The sequence below is a fragment of the Callospermophilus lateralis genome, chromosome 15, assembly GCF_048772815.1.
Source record: "Callospermophilus lateralis isolate mCalLat2 chromosome 15, mCalLat2.hap1, whole genome shotgun sequence".
Lineage (NCBI taxonomy): Eukaryota > Metazoa > Chordata > Mammalia > Rodentia > Sciuridae > Callospermophilus > Callospermophilus lateralis.
This window is the reverse complement of record NC_135319.1, coordinates 94,010,530-94,029,475: the sequence shown is the minus strand read 5'-3', so window position 1 is coordinate 94,029,475 and position 18,946 is coordinate 94,010,530. Positions and strand designations below refer to the sequence as shown.

The 18,946-nt window shown below is 54.0% G+C and overlaps 1 protein-coding gene across 1 annotated transcript; it reads right to left on the bottom strand.

Annotated features, from left to right (window-relative positions):
- Positions 1-5,290: 5,290 nt before the first annotated feature.
- Positions 5,291-14,589, bottom strand: Scart1 (scavenger receptor family member expressed on T cells 1). Its single transcript, XM_077105373.1, is given in 14 exon segments — positions 5,291-5,577; positions 6,076-6,213; positions 8,721-8,747; positions 8,987-9,301; positions 9,376-9,417; positions 9,513-9,551; positions 9,604-9,889; positions 9,892-10,043; positions 10,433-10,753; positions 11,677-11,692; positions 11,694-11,974; positions 12,864-13,147; positions 13,149-13,195; positions 14,524-14,589. Coding segments are annotated over 14 exon segments (2,301 nt in total).
- Positions 14,590-18,946: the final 4,357 nt, after the last annotated feature.

The window sequence follows — 18,946 nt, the reverse complement described above, 5'->3', positions numbered from 1 at the left end:
GGGCTGCCTGGCCCTGCTGACCTCTCCAACATCCCACAGCGTCCCCCTGAACCGCCCCCCACCAGCATCTGGTCCCATCTCAACAATGAAGGCTTTGTCTAGATGTCACAAGAGGATCAAGACCAGGGCCACCGGCCTCTCTGGCCCCTGCCCTCTTAATGTCTAGCCTTAGTATCACTGCCCATGCTCTCCAGGGTGTTCATTCTCTGTCTCTACCCCAACCAGGCCGCAAGCTACTCCATGAGCTCACCCTCCCCACCCTGCTAATACCACCAGCTTCCTGTCACCTGAGACCATGCCGACAGACCCTGCCATGCGTCCCCGAAGGGAAGGGTCTCATCAGAACCTGGGCAGAGTTTCAGACAGTGGTACACGTGTGGGGTGTGTGGGGTGTGTGTACGTGTGTTGTGTGTGATGTGTGTAATGATGTGTAGGTGTGTTGTGTGTGATGTGTGTGATGTGTGTGCTGTGTGTGGTGTAGGTGTGGTGTAGGTATGGTGTGTGTGGTGTGTGTGGTGTGTGTGCTGTGTGTATGTGTAGGTGTGTTGTGTGTGATGTGTGTGCTGTGTGTGCTGTGTGTGTAGGTATGTTGTGTGTGATGTGTGTGCTGTATGTGCTGTGTGTGGTGTAGGTGTGGTGGAGGTATGGTGTGTGTGCTGTGTGTGTGTGGTATAGGTGTGGTGTAGGTATGGTGTGTGTGGTGTGTATGTGTGGTGTGGTATGTGTGACATGTTGTGTGTGTAATGTGGTGTGTGTGGTGTGTGTGCTGTATGTGCTGTGTGTGGTGTAGGTATGGTGTGTGTGGTGTGTGTGTTGTGTATGTGTGGTGTGGTGTGTATGACATGTTGTGTATGTGCACATGTTATGGGTATAGTCCATGTGTGACGCAGTGTGTAGTATGTATGTGTATACTTGTGTGGTGTATGTGTGACACACTGTGTATGGTGTGTACATGTTGTGTGTATGGTGTATGTGTGAGACATGATATGTGGGTGGGTGAATGTGCTTGTTTTGTATGGCATGTGTGTGACTCAGTGTGTGGGGGTGTATACATGTTGGTATGTGTGTGACACAGTGTATTGTGGTACGTGTATACATGTGTGTGGTATGTGTGTACATGTGTGGTGTGTATGACACAATGTGTGTGATGTGTATACACAGGTATATGGTGTTCAGTGTGGGTGCATGTGTGTACATGTGTGTACTTTATGTGGTAGTGTGGGGTAGTATGTGATGGTATGGCATGTATGTGTGACGCATGTATGGTATGCTGTGTGTGCACATTAGGTGCATGTGTGTTGTGGTGGAGAGTGGCCGGAGAGAATGCGGACCCTGGCACTGCTGGCTATAGGACAGCCAGCCACAGAGAACTCGAGTCTTACCCGGGCACCACAGCAAGGCCACCAGGGCACAAGTCAAGGACAGGTTTCTGGTCCTTCCAGGTCATACCCGCTGCTTCCCTCCTTCCACACCTACTTTCCAAGGAGAAAATTGGACCCAGAGAGCAGGAAGACATGCAGCCTTAGCAGGACAGAGGCAGCACAGCCAGACCCAGTTCCAGGACTCAAAGCCCCATGACCCCTGGATGGGCTATCCCCACACTCCAGCCTCCATATATCTGAGGCATGAGGACCAGCCCCCCACTCAAGCCAGGCTCAGTCTTCAACCACAGACATGAACCAGATACCCATCTGTGGGGTACATGGGGCCTGAAGAGACCTGAGATCTGGCCCAGCACCAGTGTCCAGCAGAGTCTCACCAGCCCCTCACCCTGCGGCATATCTCACCAGCCATCCAGACATTGTGCTGGTCCTGTGACAACCAGCACACCAACACTACTCATGCACACAAATTACTTGTTCATACACATACACAGACATGCAATCACACACATGGACACACATGCTCTCAATACCCAGGGAATTCAAACACTCAGGTTCACACATGTGCAGGCAACATGCACACACATTCACAGATACACGTATACACTCTCTTACACACACACACAATTTCAAGCAGATCCCAAGTCCATCATGCCTTGCCTGCCAGGCCAGGATGCAGAAGGCAAGATCTGCTGCCGCAGTCTGGCTGGGCACAAATAACCGGGAGGTCAACCACTTGTAGATTCAAGCACCAACGAACTTTATTTTTGAACTCACGAGAACTCCGCCAGAGCTCAACCAGAACTCGAACAACCCACAAGAACTCTCTAGGAACTCCGCAAGAGCTCTATAGGAACTCAGTGGGAACTCCGTGAGAACTCAAAAATAGCGGGTACCTGAGGCAGCAGGAACCACCCCTTCTGGCAAAATGCCAGGCACCGTCTTGACCTGGCCCTGGCTCTCAATCTGTGGAGCTCACCAGCCCCACCTCCCAAAATTGTCTCACCTCCCTCCTCTGAGCTCCGTGATGGGCAGGAAGTCAGAGTGGCAGCCCTAGTCAAGCCCCACAGCACCCCACACCCCAGATACTCTCACAGCAACCACAAGGAGTGATTCCAAAAGCTTGGAGACCCAGGCCCAGAACAGGGTGGAGGGTCGCCAGCCCTGGTGAACTCATCCCCAACAGCTTGATTTCCCATCCAGCAGCTCCAGGAAGCCCACGTGCTGGAGCAGAACATACCTGGTCAGTGAGAACACAAAGCAGTTTCTCATGTGACCCCACAGTGCAAGCCAGGTGCCAGATCTCTAGGTAAGTTCCCACAAACTTCCCACTCTCCTGAAGAAAGGAGCTGGGCCCCTCAGGCTCCAGATGGAGGCTTCTGATCCTTCCAGAGGTGACAGGGACTCAGCAGAGCAGGGGGTGCAGCACAGAGGGAGGCCTGCAGCCAGCATGGGGCCTCAGCCAGCGGGGAAACAAGGAGCTGAGGGCCAGACCCTCTTCTGCTGTGGGACTCTTCCCCACATTGTCCTCCCAAGTCCTGCTCAGTGCCCACACTCCATGAAGGTCATCAGTATGAATGGTCCCATGGACAGCTGGAGAGCCACCACACCCCAAGTCACCCAGAGTAGGCTGTGGGGCAACAGCACCCTATATTCACAGTGTTCTTGCCCAACATGCAGGTCTGCTCCCCACCTGGACTTACCAGGAGGGTCCACTCCAAACCAGGATACCAGGATGGTCCACTTTCCACCAGGACACCAGGAGGGTCCACTCCTCACCTAAACACCAGAGAGTCCACTCCCCACTAGAACACCATGTGGGTCCATTCCACATCAGGACACCAGAAGGGTCCACTCCCGGCCAACATACTGGGAGGATCCACTCTACATCAGCCCTCCTGTGGGGTCCACCTCTCCATCAGGACACCAGGAAGGTGAATTCTACTACATGGGAATACCACAAGGTCCATTCTCCACCAGAACCTTGTCAGGGACCATTCTCATCAGACCACAGACAGATTCACTCTTAAGAAGCAGATTCCAGGTGGCAAAAAAGCAGGTGCCAGAAGGCGTGCTTCTCAGAGATGTGTGGCCACGGAGGTTTAGTCCTGGGGTGAATGCTCACAGAGGACTCCATGGCGGTTGGTGCACAGGGTGGATGTGGTTTGGGATGGAGGTAAGCAAGAAGCAATGGACGTTACCCAACTCATAAGTTCATCCCCAGAGAAACCCTGTCTAAGAGAAGAATGATAGAAAAGAAAGGCTGCATTCAGCGGCCAGAGAATGAAGATGGAGTTTTGCTCACAAAACTGGAGAGTGGAGGGGTAGCTAACATCATGTCTTCTTAGGGAATAGGTAGAAATCTTCCAGGAACTTGGATGCCACCTCCTGTCATTCCCTTTAAGGTACAGCATATCACTTCATGGTGTCTTTAGCCTCAACGGGGGAGAGGGAGGTGAGGCAAGCCTGGCTCAAGTTTACCCCATATTACAGTCTCACAAAATGTCTCTCAAGAGTTTAAAGGTCTACATGTGGTGCTGATTAGACTCTGATCCAAAGGCGAAGGCAGCAAAGGACACAGACACAATATGGGGACAGAGAGGCTAAGCCCCCACACCCAATCCAACCACCACGGGGCATGAACAGGCCCAAGAATCAGTGCTTTCAACAAAATCTACCTATGAGACCCAGAGAGTATCCTGGGCAAGGAGTTTCATGATCCACATTAGAGGAGTAATCTACAGCAAAGGAATGTAGACTAATAGTAAGTAAGAGGCCCCTGTGACCTCAACATGGAAATGCTTAGGGCACTGGGGGGACCCAGTTCGACTACAGGATTATTTAGGTTCTTCCAGGGTACCATGATTGTTTATTGAGTAATACAAGTCACGTTTTGGACAAAAAGAAAGTGTTCCTGGATGGGAGTGACCAGGACTGATCTGGACATGGAGCACGTGGTCCTGGATGGGAGTGCTCCGGGGGGTCAGGAAAGCTGTTCTCACATATGTATTGATCACATGACCAAGTGTCCAGCATGTGCTGGGGTCCAGGCCAGCACACTTGTGAAAGGTGGGCCTGAGGTGCATTAGCTTCCCGCTGAGGGAAGACGTCCCTGCCTGTAGATCACAGGGTGTCACCATGGCACCTTCCTCGGGAATTTCACCCAACATTTCAGGACAGCTGCTGGAACCACCATGGGCTAGAAACTTGCCAGGCCTGGGCCACACAGGAGGACAAAGGTCAAGGAGAGGCAGAGAAGTGGGCCCAGGATACACCTTGGCCATTATGGGGCCTGATAAGTGTCCTGGAGGGACTAGCGGGGTATGAGTGAGGTCAAAGGGACTTGAACAACATCTGTTTTAACCGTGAGGGCAAGAAAGACCCGCCTGCCAGGTCCATCTCATGCTCTGCACACACAGCTCAGAGTCCCAGAGGGTCCTCTCATGGCCATCATGGGCTGGCCAGGGGCTACCACTGTCTTCATTCCCAGCTTGAGCTCCAGGAGCCAGGCGACGAGGAGCCCCACCTGTGACCAAGGAGGGAGATGTGCTCTGTGGTCCTCAGGGACTCTCAGAGCCCCCGTGCTCAGCTCCTGGTCCCCATGGAGAGGAAGCCAGAGAGAGAGACAAGGTCGGGAGCAGCAGGTGGGGCCCTCTGGGATGTGTGCTAACATAAAGACACAACCCCACCAGCCACCCGCAGCCTCCCTTTCAGCCTTCAGGGATTGGTGTAGAAGGCACAAAGGGCACAGCTCCAACAGGAAACAAAGACAGGTAGGACTTTACTGACGCCATCCTGCCCACTGCAAGATTCCAGTCCAAGCATCAGCCTTGAGGGACAGGGCACTTTCCATGCCTCCTGCCTAAGATGGCAGTGAGGACCCAGAGACCCAGAGCAGCACTCGGGATCTAAATGTAAGCGCTGGCCAGAGCAGAGCCCTGCACATGGGAGCAGTACAGTAAGAAGAGTGCCACGGACCCCAGGGCGCAAAGATGCACACCTGTGGGGCTCAGCAAGGCCCCAGACTCCCCCCCCTCATCATGGTGGCCCTCCTCAGGCTCTGCCGCATCATCATAATCTTCCTCCTGCATGGGCCCCCTGGATTCTGGGGACACTTCATCTTTCTCCCTCACAGGGACAGCTTCGATGTCCTCATAGACGCCCTCTGAGGCCTGGTTCCCCGACAGTCCAGAACCTGCAAAGGCAACAACCTTACAGAATGAACGCTCCTGTAGCTGGAGCCTCCCACCACCCCCCAGGCACCTGGACCTCTCAGGCATGCTGAGACCCCGGCTCCTCTCCATCTGCCCCTGCACAGCAATGGCCTTCAGTCACACCCTGCCCTGCACTGATCAAAGGGACCTGGGGAAGGGGATGAGTCCCAGGCTCTGAACACACTATGACAGGCCCCAGCTACAAGGACAAGGATGAGGGATGGGTGGGGGACACTTTGGTGCCCAGGGAAAGAGGATTTTCTTCATAGATCTATTCTCAAAACATAGTGAGACCTGGGTACCCACACCTCGTGTGTGGTTCCACAGAAACTCACCCCACAGTGGCTGCTAGGAAGACACCTGCAGTAGGCAGGAGGGTGGCCAGAACAGAGAGGGTCTGCCAATGCTGGCGTCTCCCAGAGCTTCCCCCAGCCTCTGCTCCCAGGGACCTTGCTCACCATGCCCTGTCATCCACCTACCCATGCAGGCAGCACTGCTGTGGCACCACTGGACACCTAGCACTAGGAAGACAAGGCCCAGGACAAAGCCAAGGACCAGGCAGGCGATTTCAGGCAAGGTCCAGCCCTCAGCAACAGGTGGAGGGGCCAGGGAAAGGGCTGTGGGCAGTGAGAGGCGGGGCCTCCTGAGTGCCTGGCTACCTGGGGCATTGTGACCCTGGTCCTGGATGACTTCAGCCTCTCAGAAGGGGCAGTGTGCATGGGGGAGGGGTCTCAATGCCACCTGGACAAGCAGCTGCTCCCCAGAGATGGCCAGATGTCCCATGGTGGAGGAGCTCAGGGTGAAGGCCTAGGATTCAAGGCTCAGGGGAGAGAACACAGATGGGACTGCCAAGTGCCAAGGCCCCAGCAGTGGGCTTAAAACAAATGTCCTGTGAAAGGGCCTAGATGGAAGGCTCAGCCAGGAAAATCCAGGGAAAAATGCCCAGGTGTGAAGGCCCAGGATCAGGGCACAGGACTCGTGACCCACCCATGCACACAGGAAAGAGCTCCTGGGCCTTTCTGCCCCTGCTCTGCTCTGCTGTAGACCTGGAGCCACTGTGTCCTCCTGGGCCTTTCTGCCCTGCTCTGCTCTGCTGTAGACCTGGAGCCACTGTGTCCTCCTGGGCCTTTCTGCCCCTGCCTCTGCTCTGCTGTAGACCTGGAGCCACTGTGTCCTCCTGGGCCTTTCTGCCCCTGCCTCTGCTCTGCTGTAGACCTGGAGCCACTGTGTCCTCCTGGGCCTTTCTGCCCCTGCCTCTGCTCTGCTGTAGACCTGGAGCCAAGGCCCAGGATCAGAGCACCATGCACACAGGAAAGAGCTCCTGGGCCTTTCTGCCCCTGCTCTGCTCTGCTATAGACCTGGAGCCAAGGCCCAGGATCAGGGCACCATGCACACAGGAAAGAGCTCCTGGGTCTTTCTGCCCCTGCCCCTGCTCTGCTGTAGACCTGGAGCCACTGTGTCCTCCTGGGCCTTTCTGCCCCTGCTCTGCTGTAGACCTGGAGCCACTGTGTCCTCCTGGGCCTTTCTGCCCCTGCTCTGCTCTGCTGTAGACCTGGAGCCACTGTGTCCTCCTGGGCCTTTCTGCGCCTGCTCTGCTCTGCTGTAGACCTGGAGCCACTGTGTCCTCCTGGGCCTTTCTGCCCTGCTCTGCTCTGCTGTAGACCTGGAGCCACTGTGTCCTCCTGGGCCTTTCTGCCCCTGCTCTGCTCTGCTGTAGACCTGGAGCCACTGTGTCCTCCTGGGCCTTTCTGCCCTGCTCTGCTCTGCTGTAGTCCTGGAGCCACTGTGTCCTCCTGGGCCTTTCTGCCCCTGCCCCTGCTCTGCTGTAGACCTGGAGCCACTGTGTCCTCCTGGGCCTTTCTGCCCCTGCTCTGCTCTGCTGTAGACCTGGAGCCACTGTGTCCTCCTGAGCCTTTCTGCCCCTGCTCTGCTCTGCTGTAGACCTGGAGCCACTGTGTCCTCCTGGGTCTTTCTGCCCCTGCTCTGCTCTGCTGTAGACCTGGAGCCACTGTGTCCTCCTGGGCCTTTCTGCCCCTGCTCTGCTCTGCTGTAGACCTGGAGCCACTGTGTCCTCCTGAGCCTTTCTGCCCCTGCTCTGCTCTGCTGTAGACCTGGAGCCACTGTGTCCTCCTGGGCCTTTCTGCCCCTGCTCTGCTCTGCTGTAGACCTGGAGCCACTGTGTCCTCCTGGGCCTTTCTGCCCCTGCTCTGCTGTAGACCTGGAGCCACTGTGTCCTCCTGGGCCTTTCTGCCCCTGCTCTTCTCTGCTGTAGACCTGGAGCCACTGTGTCCTCCTGGGCCTTTCTGCCCCTGCTCTGCTCTGCTGTAGACCTGGAGCCACTGTGTCCTCCTGGGCCTTTCTGCCCCTGCTCTGCTGTAGACCTGGAGCCACTGTGTCCTCCTGGGCCTTTCTGCCCCGCCTCTGCTCTGCTGTAGACCTGGAGCCACTGTGTCCTCCTGGGCCTTTCTGCCCCTGCTCTGCTGTAGACCTGGAGCCACTGTGTCCTCCTGAGCCTTTCTGCCCCTGCTCTGCTCTGCTGTAGACCTGGAGCCACTGTGTCCTCCTGGGCCTTTCTGCCCCTACTCTGCTCTGCTGTAGACCTGGAGCCACTGTGTCCTCCTGGGCCTTTCTGCCCCTGCTCTGCTGTAGACCTGGAGCCACTGTGTCCTCCTGGGCCTTTCTGCCCCTGCTCTTCTCTGCTGTAGACCTGGAGCCACTGTGTCCTCCTGGGCCTTTCTGCCCCTGCTCTGCTCTGCTGTAGACCTGGAGCCACTGTGTCCTCCTGGGCCTTTCTGCCCCTGCTCTGCTGTAGACCTGGAGCCACTGTGTCCTCCTGGGCCTTTCTGCCCCACCTCTGCTCTGCTGTAGACCTGGAGCCACTGTGTCCTCAAGGCCACCGCAAGCAAGGGCCCGGGCCTGGGCTTTGGTCCCCTCACAGGCTCCCACCCACCCAGGCACAAGGAAGGACAGCTGCTTTCATCAGGGAGGGGCCTGGACCACCTGAACAGGGTGTGACCAGGCACCTGCTCCCAGAGGTCCCCAGGACAGTCAGAGCTGAGCCCCACCCACTGCAGGCCCTCTAGGTGCACAAGGACTGGGAGTTGGGGAGTGGGCAGGATGCCACCTCCAGATGCAGTGGTCCCAGGGACAGCTGCAGGAGACATACCAGCCTGAGCACCAGGATGGGGAGGCAGAGGTTCTCTAAACAGCACAGACCTGTCAGGGCCCGGGGCCCACCCGGCCACCCTCTGCTAGAGCATCAGAAGACCCAGGGGGCAGCCTGGGCCAGGAGCACCCAACTGAACCCTGTGGGGAGTGGCTGAGAAAAAGAGGTGGACACAGGAACACACCCTCCAGGCACCTCTCCCCCTGGGTTTCTCGCACACTCACCTGAGCAGTGCACACCTGCGTCCTCCTTGTGCTCACCGTCTCCGCGTCCCCACGGCTCAGCCGGGCAGCCCCACAGGGACGCCTCACTGCCACGACACCCCACCTCATCCAGCCACACGGGCCGCGAGCCAGGGCCGAAGGCAGCGCCCCACCCGGCGTCCACTGCCTGGCCGCAGCCCAGCTGGCGGCACACAACCTCTGCGTCTGCCAGGTCCCAGGAGTCATCACACACGGTGCCCCAGGAGCCCCTGTGCCAGAGCTCCACGCGCCCAGAGCAGCCGTCCTTGCCGCCACGCACGCGCACGGCGCCCTCCTCTGGAAGGGGCAGAGGCTACCTCTGGGCCACACTCGGCGTGAGCAGGCTCATCTACATAAGGGACAGAGCACACCTGGGCAACTGAGCACGGATGAGCAGTTGAGCATCCTGAAGCCTGTGCCATTGTGGTGAAAATCCTGTGTAGAAGCAACCAGCACCTATAAGCTTATGAGTGGGCAGGCAGCTTCAAAGCACAGTGGACAGATCCACAAGGCTCCAGGTCAGAGCTGCAGTTCACTTCAGCCCTATCTGTGACTTTCAGAACAGTCTTTTTCAGGACACCCAGAAGAGCCATGCCCACCTGCACAGGTAATCCAGGCCTCTTCTCCCAGGACCCAGGAGCGTGGGTCCCAGGGAGCAGAAGGACAGTGCCACAGAGTGGAGCTGGGTAGCCTGTGGCACTCGATGTCATCTACCCAGGCGATGCTGGAACCTGCCCCTTGGAATGGCTTGTTCTCCAGCCAGCCCTGATCCCCACACCCCAGCTGTTTGCAGACGATAGTCAAGGAGATGTCTTTGAGGGCATTGCTGCACACAGAACCCCATGTCCCATTGTAGAGCACGTCCAGCCAGCCAGCACACCTGGAGGTGTGGCCACAGCGTTGCCACAGTTCAGCTGGTGGCAGAGGACGGTTGTATCTGCTAAGTCCCAGTGCGAGGCGCAGAGGGGCGCCCAGGACCCCTGCACCTGGAGCTCCACGCGGCCCCCACAGCTGCTGCTGCCATTGACCAGCCAGAACTCTGGGGAGAGATGAAGTTCTGTGGCCTCAGATTCACACACCCTAAAAGCAGCTCTACTCGGCCATTTCTTTCTTTTGCACCCAGTATGCTGCACACAGAATGGACCCTTGATCCCTGAGTCCGCCCCCACCTACCAGAGCATCAGCCTCCAGGTCCTACAGCTCTGCAGAGGAGCCCCCTGTCTGCAGTGTAGCCCTTGAGTCACATCTCTCAATGGCCAGAATCCTTCCCCTTCCTTTCCTGCCCTCCTTTCAACCAGCAGAACCAAACGGTCCCTGAGCACAATGCACTCCTGCCCAGGACCCTTAGGGGCTCATCTTAGAGTCACAGGCGGGGCCCATGGAGGAATGTTGGCAAGGAAAGACCTGGGCTGGACTTCTGCAGTCCGCCCCAGGCCTCACCTGAGCACCTGAGCCCCACGTCCTGGTCATGCGTGCACTGGCGCCCGGGCTCGCTCTGGCAGTAGAACAGCAGGGACTCATTGCCCAGGCAGTGGGAGGCCTCTGTCCACACTGGCCCTGAACCTTGGCCCAAGAGGGTGCCGTGGACTACGGAGATGACCAACCCACACTGCAGCTCCCGGCACACCACGTGGGCTGTGGGCAGATCCAGGTCCGTGTGGCAGACAGTGCCCCAGGTCAGGCCCCGCCGAACCTCCAGGCGCCCAGCACAGGGGTGCTCACTGCCCACCAGCCGGGCCTCCCTGTGTCCTGGGGGAATCAATGTCCTCTCAGGTGGAGACGGGTATTGTCCGATGAACAGCCCTGAGCTGACACCTTCAACCACACCCACAGGAGGCTCACACCAGGGATGTCATCTGGGTCCAGTCATCTGCCAGACGCAGGCAAGCACTGCCAGACGGAGGCCCATCCACCCTATACCCAAGGCCAGAGGGCAGGGTCACCTGCTCTGGCACTCACGTTTGCCACAGCCTCTGCCTGTCAGGGTGATGGTATCAAGTCCATCTACAATCTCAAAGGCAAGGTCAAGGTCCCCTCAGGCCATAAACACTGCCTTTTATGGGCACCAGGGCAGGTAGTCTGTGCCCTCATACTCAACCAGGAGCTGTGAGTAGCTCACATACACCTGAGACAGGGCTGGGAGGAACTGACTTGCTGTCCACCAAATTCCTTTTAGCCTGTAGCTATCTCAGCTGAAACTGATCAGCCCTACACCTTCAGCAAAGACTCCTGGCCTGGGTATGCTGAGTTGGCATCTTGCTGGGTCGCCAGAAACTAGCTCCACTCTTGTGGGCTGCAGCACACAGACCTCAGCACACCTGTGGCCTGCTGGGTTCCCACCTGCCAGCCTATACTGAAGAGCTTCCAGGGCCCTTGATCTCTAGGTCCCTGCCAAAGGCAACTCTGAGCTGGAGATTATCAGATTTTTCACACAGTCCTCTCTATTTTCCCTCGACGTTCCCAGCCCACTCATTGTCCCTTCTGAGAGCCAGTTGCCCACAAGTCGATTGAGAAGACCAGCCATGAACACACAGGCCTTTCCCTCCCACTACACCCACAATGGTCTGCACCCAATGCCTCAGGCAGGATGGATCCCTGGCACCCCCGCACCCCCACAGTGCCCGGGCCTGGTATCACCTGAGGGTCCCTGAGAGTATGGCATTACAACTCACCTGAGCAGACCACCTCTAGCATCCAGCTGGAGGTCACAGCCACTGCGCAGGTTGTAGTTGAGTCTGCAGTGGCGGATGGTGGGCTCTGTGCCCCTGCAAACCATGTACTTCCTGATGATGTCCACACCTTGATGGGGGGCCTGGAGCGCAGGGCCACACCCCAGCTCCTGGCAGAATACTGTGGCCTCCTCCATGTGCAAGCCACAGAGGCGGTCCACCCCATTCACATTCCTGATCTTAGGGAGTCCTGCACAGGGACTGTGACCCTTCACCAGGCGAATCTCCCAGAAAGTGCCATCTGTGAAGCACAGGCCCACGTGACAGAAGATTCAGACTCCGCTAGGCACACCGACACGTGAAGACTGCATACGCCCTGGTAACAGATATTTCCAGATGCACTGCCTTTGACCATGGCAGTGCCTACCAGGCACTCTCCTGGGTCTGAGAGGCAGAATTACGGTGCAAACCTACCTACCTCTTCTCCAGGGAGTCCAGAGAGGGCCGGATTTCAGGGTCCAGAGACCTGGTATCACACAAGTTCAACCCCGTTCAATGCTCTGGGTTACCCCCTTGAAGTGTTCAGCTTTAAGAAGGCCGTCGTGGTGGCTTCACACGAATCCCCAAGACCCTGTAGGGCCTTTTCAAGGGGCTCCTACTCTAGTGACCTGATGCAATGAGGGTCTTCACAAGCTCCAGGCCACACAAAGCACCCAGACACGGCTGAACCATGTCAAGCCAGACATCCAAGGGAAAGTCATGAGTGCATGCCTGGGTGCCTCTGGGGCCGCCACCCTAAAAACTACCCTGCTTCCCTAAAGCTGTGGTACTGGCAGCCTAAGCTCAGTGGAGCAGGACCCTTGTCCAGTCCATGCACAGCTGGGCACCAGCCCTTGGACTAGCACGTAGCATCTGAGTATTTGAAAGAATATCAAAGGATCCCAACACATAAGGGACTAACCAGGGAGAAGAGGTGGCAGCAACTTGCAGTCAGGGTGTTCCAGGCCCCAACCAGGAGTCCCTGCCAGAGCCCCAAACCCACCCTTCCTCTCCTCCAGGTCTATCCCTCCCCATCCCTTCCCAGGTCCTCCCTAGCCTCATACTGTTTCCTCCACACCCACCCCGAAACCCCTCCACACCTCCTCCCAGCCACCTCCTCCCAGCCTCCCCCTCCCCCTGCCCCTACTCACTTGCACAGAGTACAACCACCACACACTCATGGGGGCATGCGCTCTGACTCCATGCGCCCAGGCTGCACTCCCAGAGGGAGGACTCATGACCCCGACAGGACACGTTGTGCAGCTAGGGCCGAGCCACCTCTCCTGGTAGTGGGACATACTTGGGAGCACCAACTGCACGGCCACAGCCAAGCTGCCTGCAGACCACAGAGGCCTCTGCCAGTGTCCACTCCTGGTTGCACAAGTGTCCCCACTCCCCATCACGTCGGACCTGCACCACTCCATCGCATGCACTGTCTGTGTGCCAGCCGCAGGTCACCAGGGCCACCTTGGGACGGACAGGACTGGTTAGAGGGCAGAATGCCCCCCTGGGTCTGGTGGGGAGAGGAACCAGCCTGAATCCACCTGGGGCTGCTTCCAAGGATTCGCTCCACAAATTAGCAGCCCCAAAGCAATTCTGGAAAAATGACAGCAGGGGTCACATGGAGACCAGCCCACTACCCCCACACCTCCCCCAATTCTTCTCCCTGCTCCCCTCTTAGCCTGGAGAACTGACATCACAGTGATGCCCCTCCAAGTAAGGAAGCTCCCTTGTCCTTGGAGGCCAGGAGCTGGGCTGGACCTTCACCCACCCCTGCTCCCAGATGTCATGTCCCCACTTCCACTGGAGACACTGCAGTCTCTGAAACCCCACCCATCTTCCAGTCTTGGCAGCCTGCCCCCCAGAAGCCCTAGACCCACCTTCAGGACCCCTGGTGGACCCTGCCCCCTCAGAAGAGAGAAGGTCCCATATGGTGGTGGGCTCAGAGAGAGGGAGATGCCCCAAGGGAAACTGTGTCTCCTGCAGGGTCCCCCACCATCACTGCCCTGCACCCTCCACTCAGAGCCTCCTCATCACTCCCTGCCCAGATCATGGAAGGATCAAACTCTGGTCTGCCATCTTGAACACCAACACAAAGCCCTCAACTGTGACCCCAGGCACAGCAACACACCACTGACCTCTGCAGGTGTCAGTACCCTGCCCTTTCTGCCACTGACCCTGCTGCCAACAGGCCCCAACTCCACTGCCGCTACTTGGTTTCTGTGCAGCATAGGGTGACCTCCCTCCTGGGCCTTGGAGCAGCCCAGCCAAAGCATTATTTCTCCTTCAGCTTCAGACCCCTGTAGATGCCCACCATGCCTTCCCATGTGCACACTCTTGCACACTCAGCCTGGGCTCACTGTCACCTCCAGCCTCACATGCTGTCCCTTCGGCAGGTCTCCTCTGAAGTTTCTTGCTCTTGATCCAGCAGCCCCTCACACACACACTACCCTGCCTGGAAGTTCCTGGGACTCCATGTTGCCTTCATTTCCCTGTGGGCCCCAGCCCTAACCCAGGGGACAGCAGTCCCCCCAGGTCTCATCAGCACTAGGTGTCCATCTGGGTCCATGAAACCAGGCACCAACCCAGACCCGTGCCTGAGCTCCAAGCTTATCCTGCAAGTGGACCCTCTCAGGGGTCAGGCCCTTTGCAGCCCATATCCCTCCTGCCCAGGATGTCCCATCAGCCTTGGGGCTAGTGAGAGCCAGGCAGACAGATGGAGACAGCAGGGAATGCTTGTGTCCCAGGGCCTGGGCATCCACAGAGCCACTGTCTCCAGAAAGTCCTGTGGATGAGGAAGGAGAAACTTACCAAGGGGGGCTGCCTGAGAGTGAGATGAAAGGGCCCCAGCCCCAAGGTCCAGAGAGCTGCCCTCATAACTCCTCGTGGCTCCAGCCAGCTCTCACCACTCAGCTGGGGCAATGGCGGAGGTTGTGGCCCAAAGTTGAGTATATAGATGTGGGAGCCACCAGTGGCCTGGGCTAATGGGGACAGCAAGGGCCTTTCCAGAGCAAGTTGGCAGCTGTCTCCCGCTGTGAGCAGAGCAACCAATGGCCTTGCTGACCCCAAGTGCCACCAGACGTAAGCAAGGGGCTTTCCTCCTTTGCTGACAACTGGGGACGGGGAGCCTAAGCCAGACCCCGTGATTGACAGCTGGCCAATCTGCCCACACCCAGCAGCAACAAGCCCATGTTTCTGCACAACACAACCAGGCTCTTCCCTTCAGCCCCATGCTATTGCTGGGGCTGAAGGGAAGAGGCTGGGGCTGAAACGGTAAGACCATGCCCAGAAAGCCCAGGACATTGCCTTTGCCCCCATGGATGGTTCCCTAGGGATTGGGCAGAGTCTCAGCAGCACTAGAAGGGTGAGAAAGACCAGGGCACTTTGGGAGGTTTTGGAGACTAAGCTGCCATGGAGCAGGCAGCGTCACACGCCAGCTGGATGCTTGCCTGCTCAAAGAATAGATGTGAGAGGATGCAGTCTCCTGAGCAAAGAGCAGAACGCCCAGGGACAACTGGGGTCACTCACCCCATCAAGAACTGGGAAAGCTGAAATCTAAGGTGTAAAAGACCATCAGCTGATGCCAATACCAAGCGGGACTAGATGTCAGAACTACCTGAGAGGGTTTGAAAACTGTCAGAAAAATGCTCCCACATTAAGTTGCAAACTGCAAATTTGTTTCAAATGAAACAAATGGGACAAAAGCAGAAATCTTAGCAAAGAAATAAAAGATATAATAATGAGGCATGATGAGGAGATGGAGCTAGCAGAACTCTCATCGTTTGCAGGTGGGATTGGAGACTAGTGCACAACATATGGTGCTTGCGACCCAGCAATTCCACCCTTAGGTGTGTGTCTAAGAGAAATGGAACTTTAAGTCCGCACAAACACCTGTACAGGAATCTTCACAGCAGCATTGTACATGACCAACAAAAAGACAGTCCAGTATGCAGCAGCTCATGAGTGGTGAGCAAGGTGTGGCGTGTCCACTCCACAAATGTCATTTTCCACAAGCAGAATGAGCACTGATCCAGGCTGCAGTGTGTATGGCCCTTGAAAGCACATGCCAAGTTAAAGCACCCAGACACATAGGGACCACTCCCATTCACATGAGGAGTCCAGAACAGGAGCCACAGACACAGGCCAGGGCAGGAGGATGTGGCAAAGGGTCCCTTCTAAGAGGATGAAGTGTCCTGAAAGGACCTCATATCCCTTCTTTCAGCATGAAAAACCACAAGTGTAGAGCAGACTCTAAGCCATAAAACAAGTCTTGGGAAACTTAAAAGAATAGAAATTACATGAAATATGCTCTCTGTTTCTATTATAATTGAACTTAAAATCAACATCATATTTGTTAGGTGCAGGACAGGCTGAGTAAGCTGTCTGCAGGGCAGGCCAAACAAAGTCAGCTGCAGGATGACCTGCCCTCTCAAACCCTCTGTCCGGTTCTTTATCAACTATTTGCTTCAAGCCCAAACGCCCAAGCCCCCGCTCAAGGCTGAACACTCAACCCCCTGCTCAAGGCCAAACACGTAACCCCCTTGTGCCAACAGGCAGCTTGCAGACCCAGAGACCCCATTAGATTTGGGCTATAAAAACTCCCTCCTGCCGGGCCCCTCTCTCTCTTGCTATCACTCTTGCTATCTCTCTTGCTTTCTCTTGCTCTCTCTGTCCCTCTCTCTCTTCTCTCTTGCTCTCTCTCTTGCTTTCTCTGTCTCTCTCTTGTGCGTGCTTCCTGTCTCTCTCTCTCTCTCTCTCTTTCTCTTTCTCTCTCTTCTCCTCTGCTGTACTGCTGCAATAAAGATCTCTTGGTTGCTCTGAGTGTTGTGGTCATTTTCTTTTCAATATTTATCTAGGTAGTTCCCAAATATTTGAAAATTAAACCACACATTTCAAAATAATCCATGGGATAAAATAAAACCTGAAGGGAAATCAGAAAACCTTTTGAACAAAATAAAAATGAAAATACAGCATATGGAGATTTGTGAAATGCAACTAAACTGGAATTAGTGGGAAACTAGTAGCATTAAATTCTTCTACTCAAAAAGAAGGAAGCTCTAAAATCAATAATTTAAGTTTTCCCTTAGGTAACTGGAGAAAAGAACAAGCAGAAGAAAATAAACATAAGAGCAGAAATCAGCAAAATAGAAATTATAGAAAGGAGAAAATTGATGATCCTGATAGTGGGTTCTTTGAGATCAACCAACTGGATATACAGTTTAGCCAGAATCTTGGATGAAAGAAGAGAGAAGACACAAATTACCAACATCAATAATTAAGGATCAGGAAACACTGAAGACTCTGGATGCTTACAAGATAATAAGGAAAACATGGACACAGCTGTCTGCCCACAAATCTGTAAGTGGGGAGGAAACTGACCAAGTCCTTGAAAGACAGCTGACCAAAGTCCCTGACAAAGACAGAAGTACCTGAATATGCTGTGTCTGCTAGAGAACTTGAATCCCTAGTTTGAAACCTTCCAAACTGGGGAAGGAGTTGTGGCTCAGTGGTAGAGTGCTTGCCTAGCATGTTGGAGCCACTGGGTTTTATCCTCAGCCCACATAAAAATAAATAAACAAAATAAAGTTATTGTGTCGAGCTACAACTAAAAATATTTTTTAAAAAAAACTTCCAAACTGAAAATTCATGGCCCAGAACATCGTACTGAGGAATTCCACCAAATACTTAAGAGTATTTTAATGATTTGAAGAATATACAGAGTATTCTAGAAAAAGGAACTAATTCAGCAATTCTCAGCACGCTCTGAGTCATCATTACCTGATACTAAAACAAGCAAAAATATTGCAAGAAACATTGCAGACCAATATTATCTCCTGCACAAAGACGTAAACATCTTGACAAAATATTAACCAAATTTAGCAACACATGAAAAATGCAGGCATGATGAAAATGTTCTAAAACTAGATTGAGGTGGCAGATTTACAACTCAAAAAAAACTTGTTTTTAAAGCCATTCACTGGGTGGTTTTTTTATGCTGTATAACTTACAGAGCAGTAAGTCTGCTAAGTAAATAAATGACAATACAACCAAGTTAAATCTATCCCAGGAATGAGAAGCTGCACAACACAGAAAACCAATTGATGTAGTGTATCACGTGACTAAAAAAGCAGCAGCAGATGATCACCTCCAGGGCATGGGAAACGCACGTGATAAATGGGTCTTCCATTGAAGATGAAAGTGGCCGGTGCCCTGGATACAGAAGGGAATAGCTACCTGCAAGGGACTGAACATCTCAGCCAAAATCACCCTTAATGGTGAGATTGAGTGCTTCTCCCACAAACTAAGGAACACAGGAAGGGTACCCTCCTTGCTCTTCTCAACATTTTAATGGAAGTCTTAGTGCATAGGCAGGAAAAAAAAAAGAAAAAAGATTATAGATTTAAAAGGAAGGAATAAAACGTTTTATTCCCAAGTCAAATAATCATCTAGGTGGAAAATATCAAGGAATCTACAGAAAAGACCTTGGAATTAATAACTAAATTCATCAAGGTCAGAATACAAAAATAAAAACACAAAAAATTTGGACTTCTGTATACTAGCAGTGAATAATTGGAATTTTGCAATTTCTTTAAATATCATTCACAATATTAGTTTAAAATTTACTAGTGAGGGATAGATCTAACAGCACAAGTGCAGGATTGCATACTGAGAACCACAGATCATTGGTGAAATCAAGACACCATGCTGAAAGACGGGAAGATGACGTTTTCTCCCCAGGTGACGGGGTGATCCAGTCAGGATTCCAGAAGATCCTCGTAGACACTGACATGCTGATTGTAGCATTTTTAAGGAGATAGAAATATCACTTGTCCTGATTTTATCACTGCATACTGCATGCAAGCATTGAGCTACACACCACCACAAAGCACATAAGCAACTATGAACAGAGCAGAAAAGTCTAAATGTTAAGAGAGTGACATATTGACAACCTTGATCTTATCATCACATGAGTGTGCAGGCATTGAAGTATGACACAATTAAAAATTACATCAGATGGCAAAGAAGATAGAATATTCAAAATTAATTGAAATAAGCATAGTTCAATTGGTATCTCATTGTGGTTTTAATTTGCATTCCCCTGACAATTAATGATATTGAGCTTTTTTAATAGGCAACTTTTGGTCATTCGTGTTTCTTCTTTAGAGAAGCATCTATTCAGATCTTTTACCAATTTCTAATAGAGTTATTTGTTTTCTTGATATTGAGATGCTTG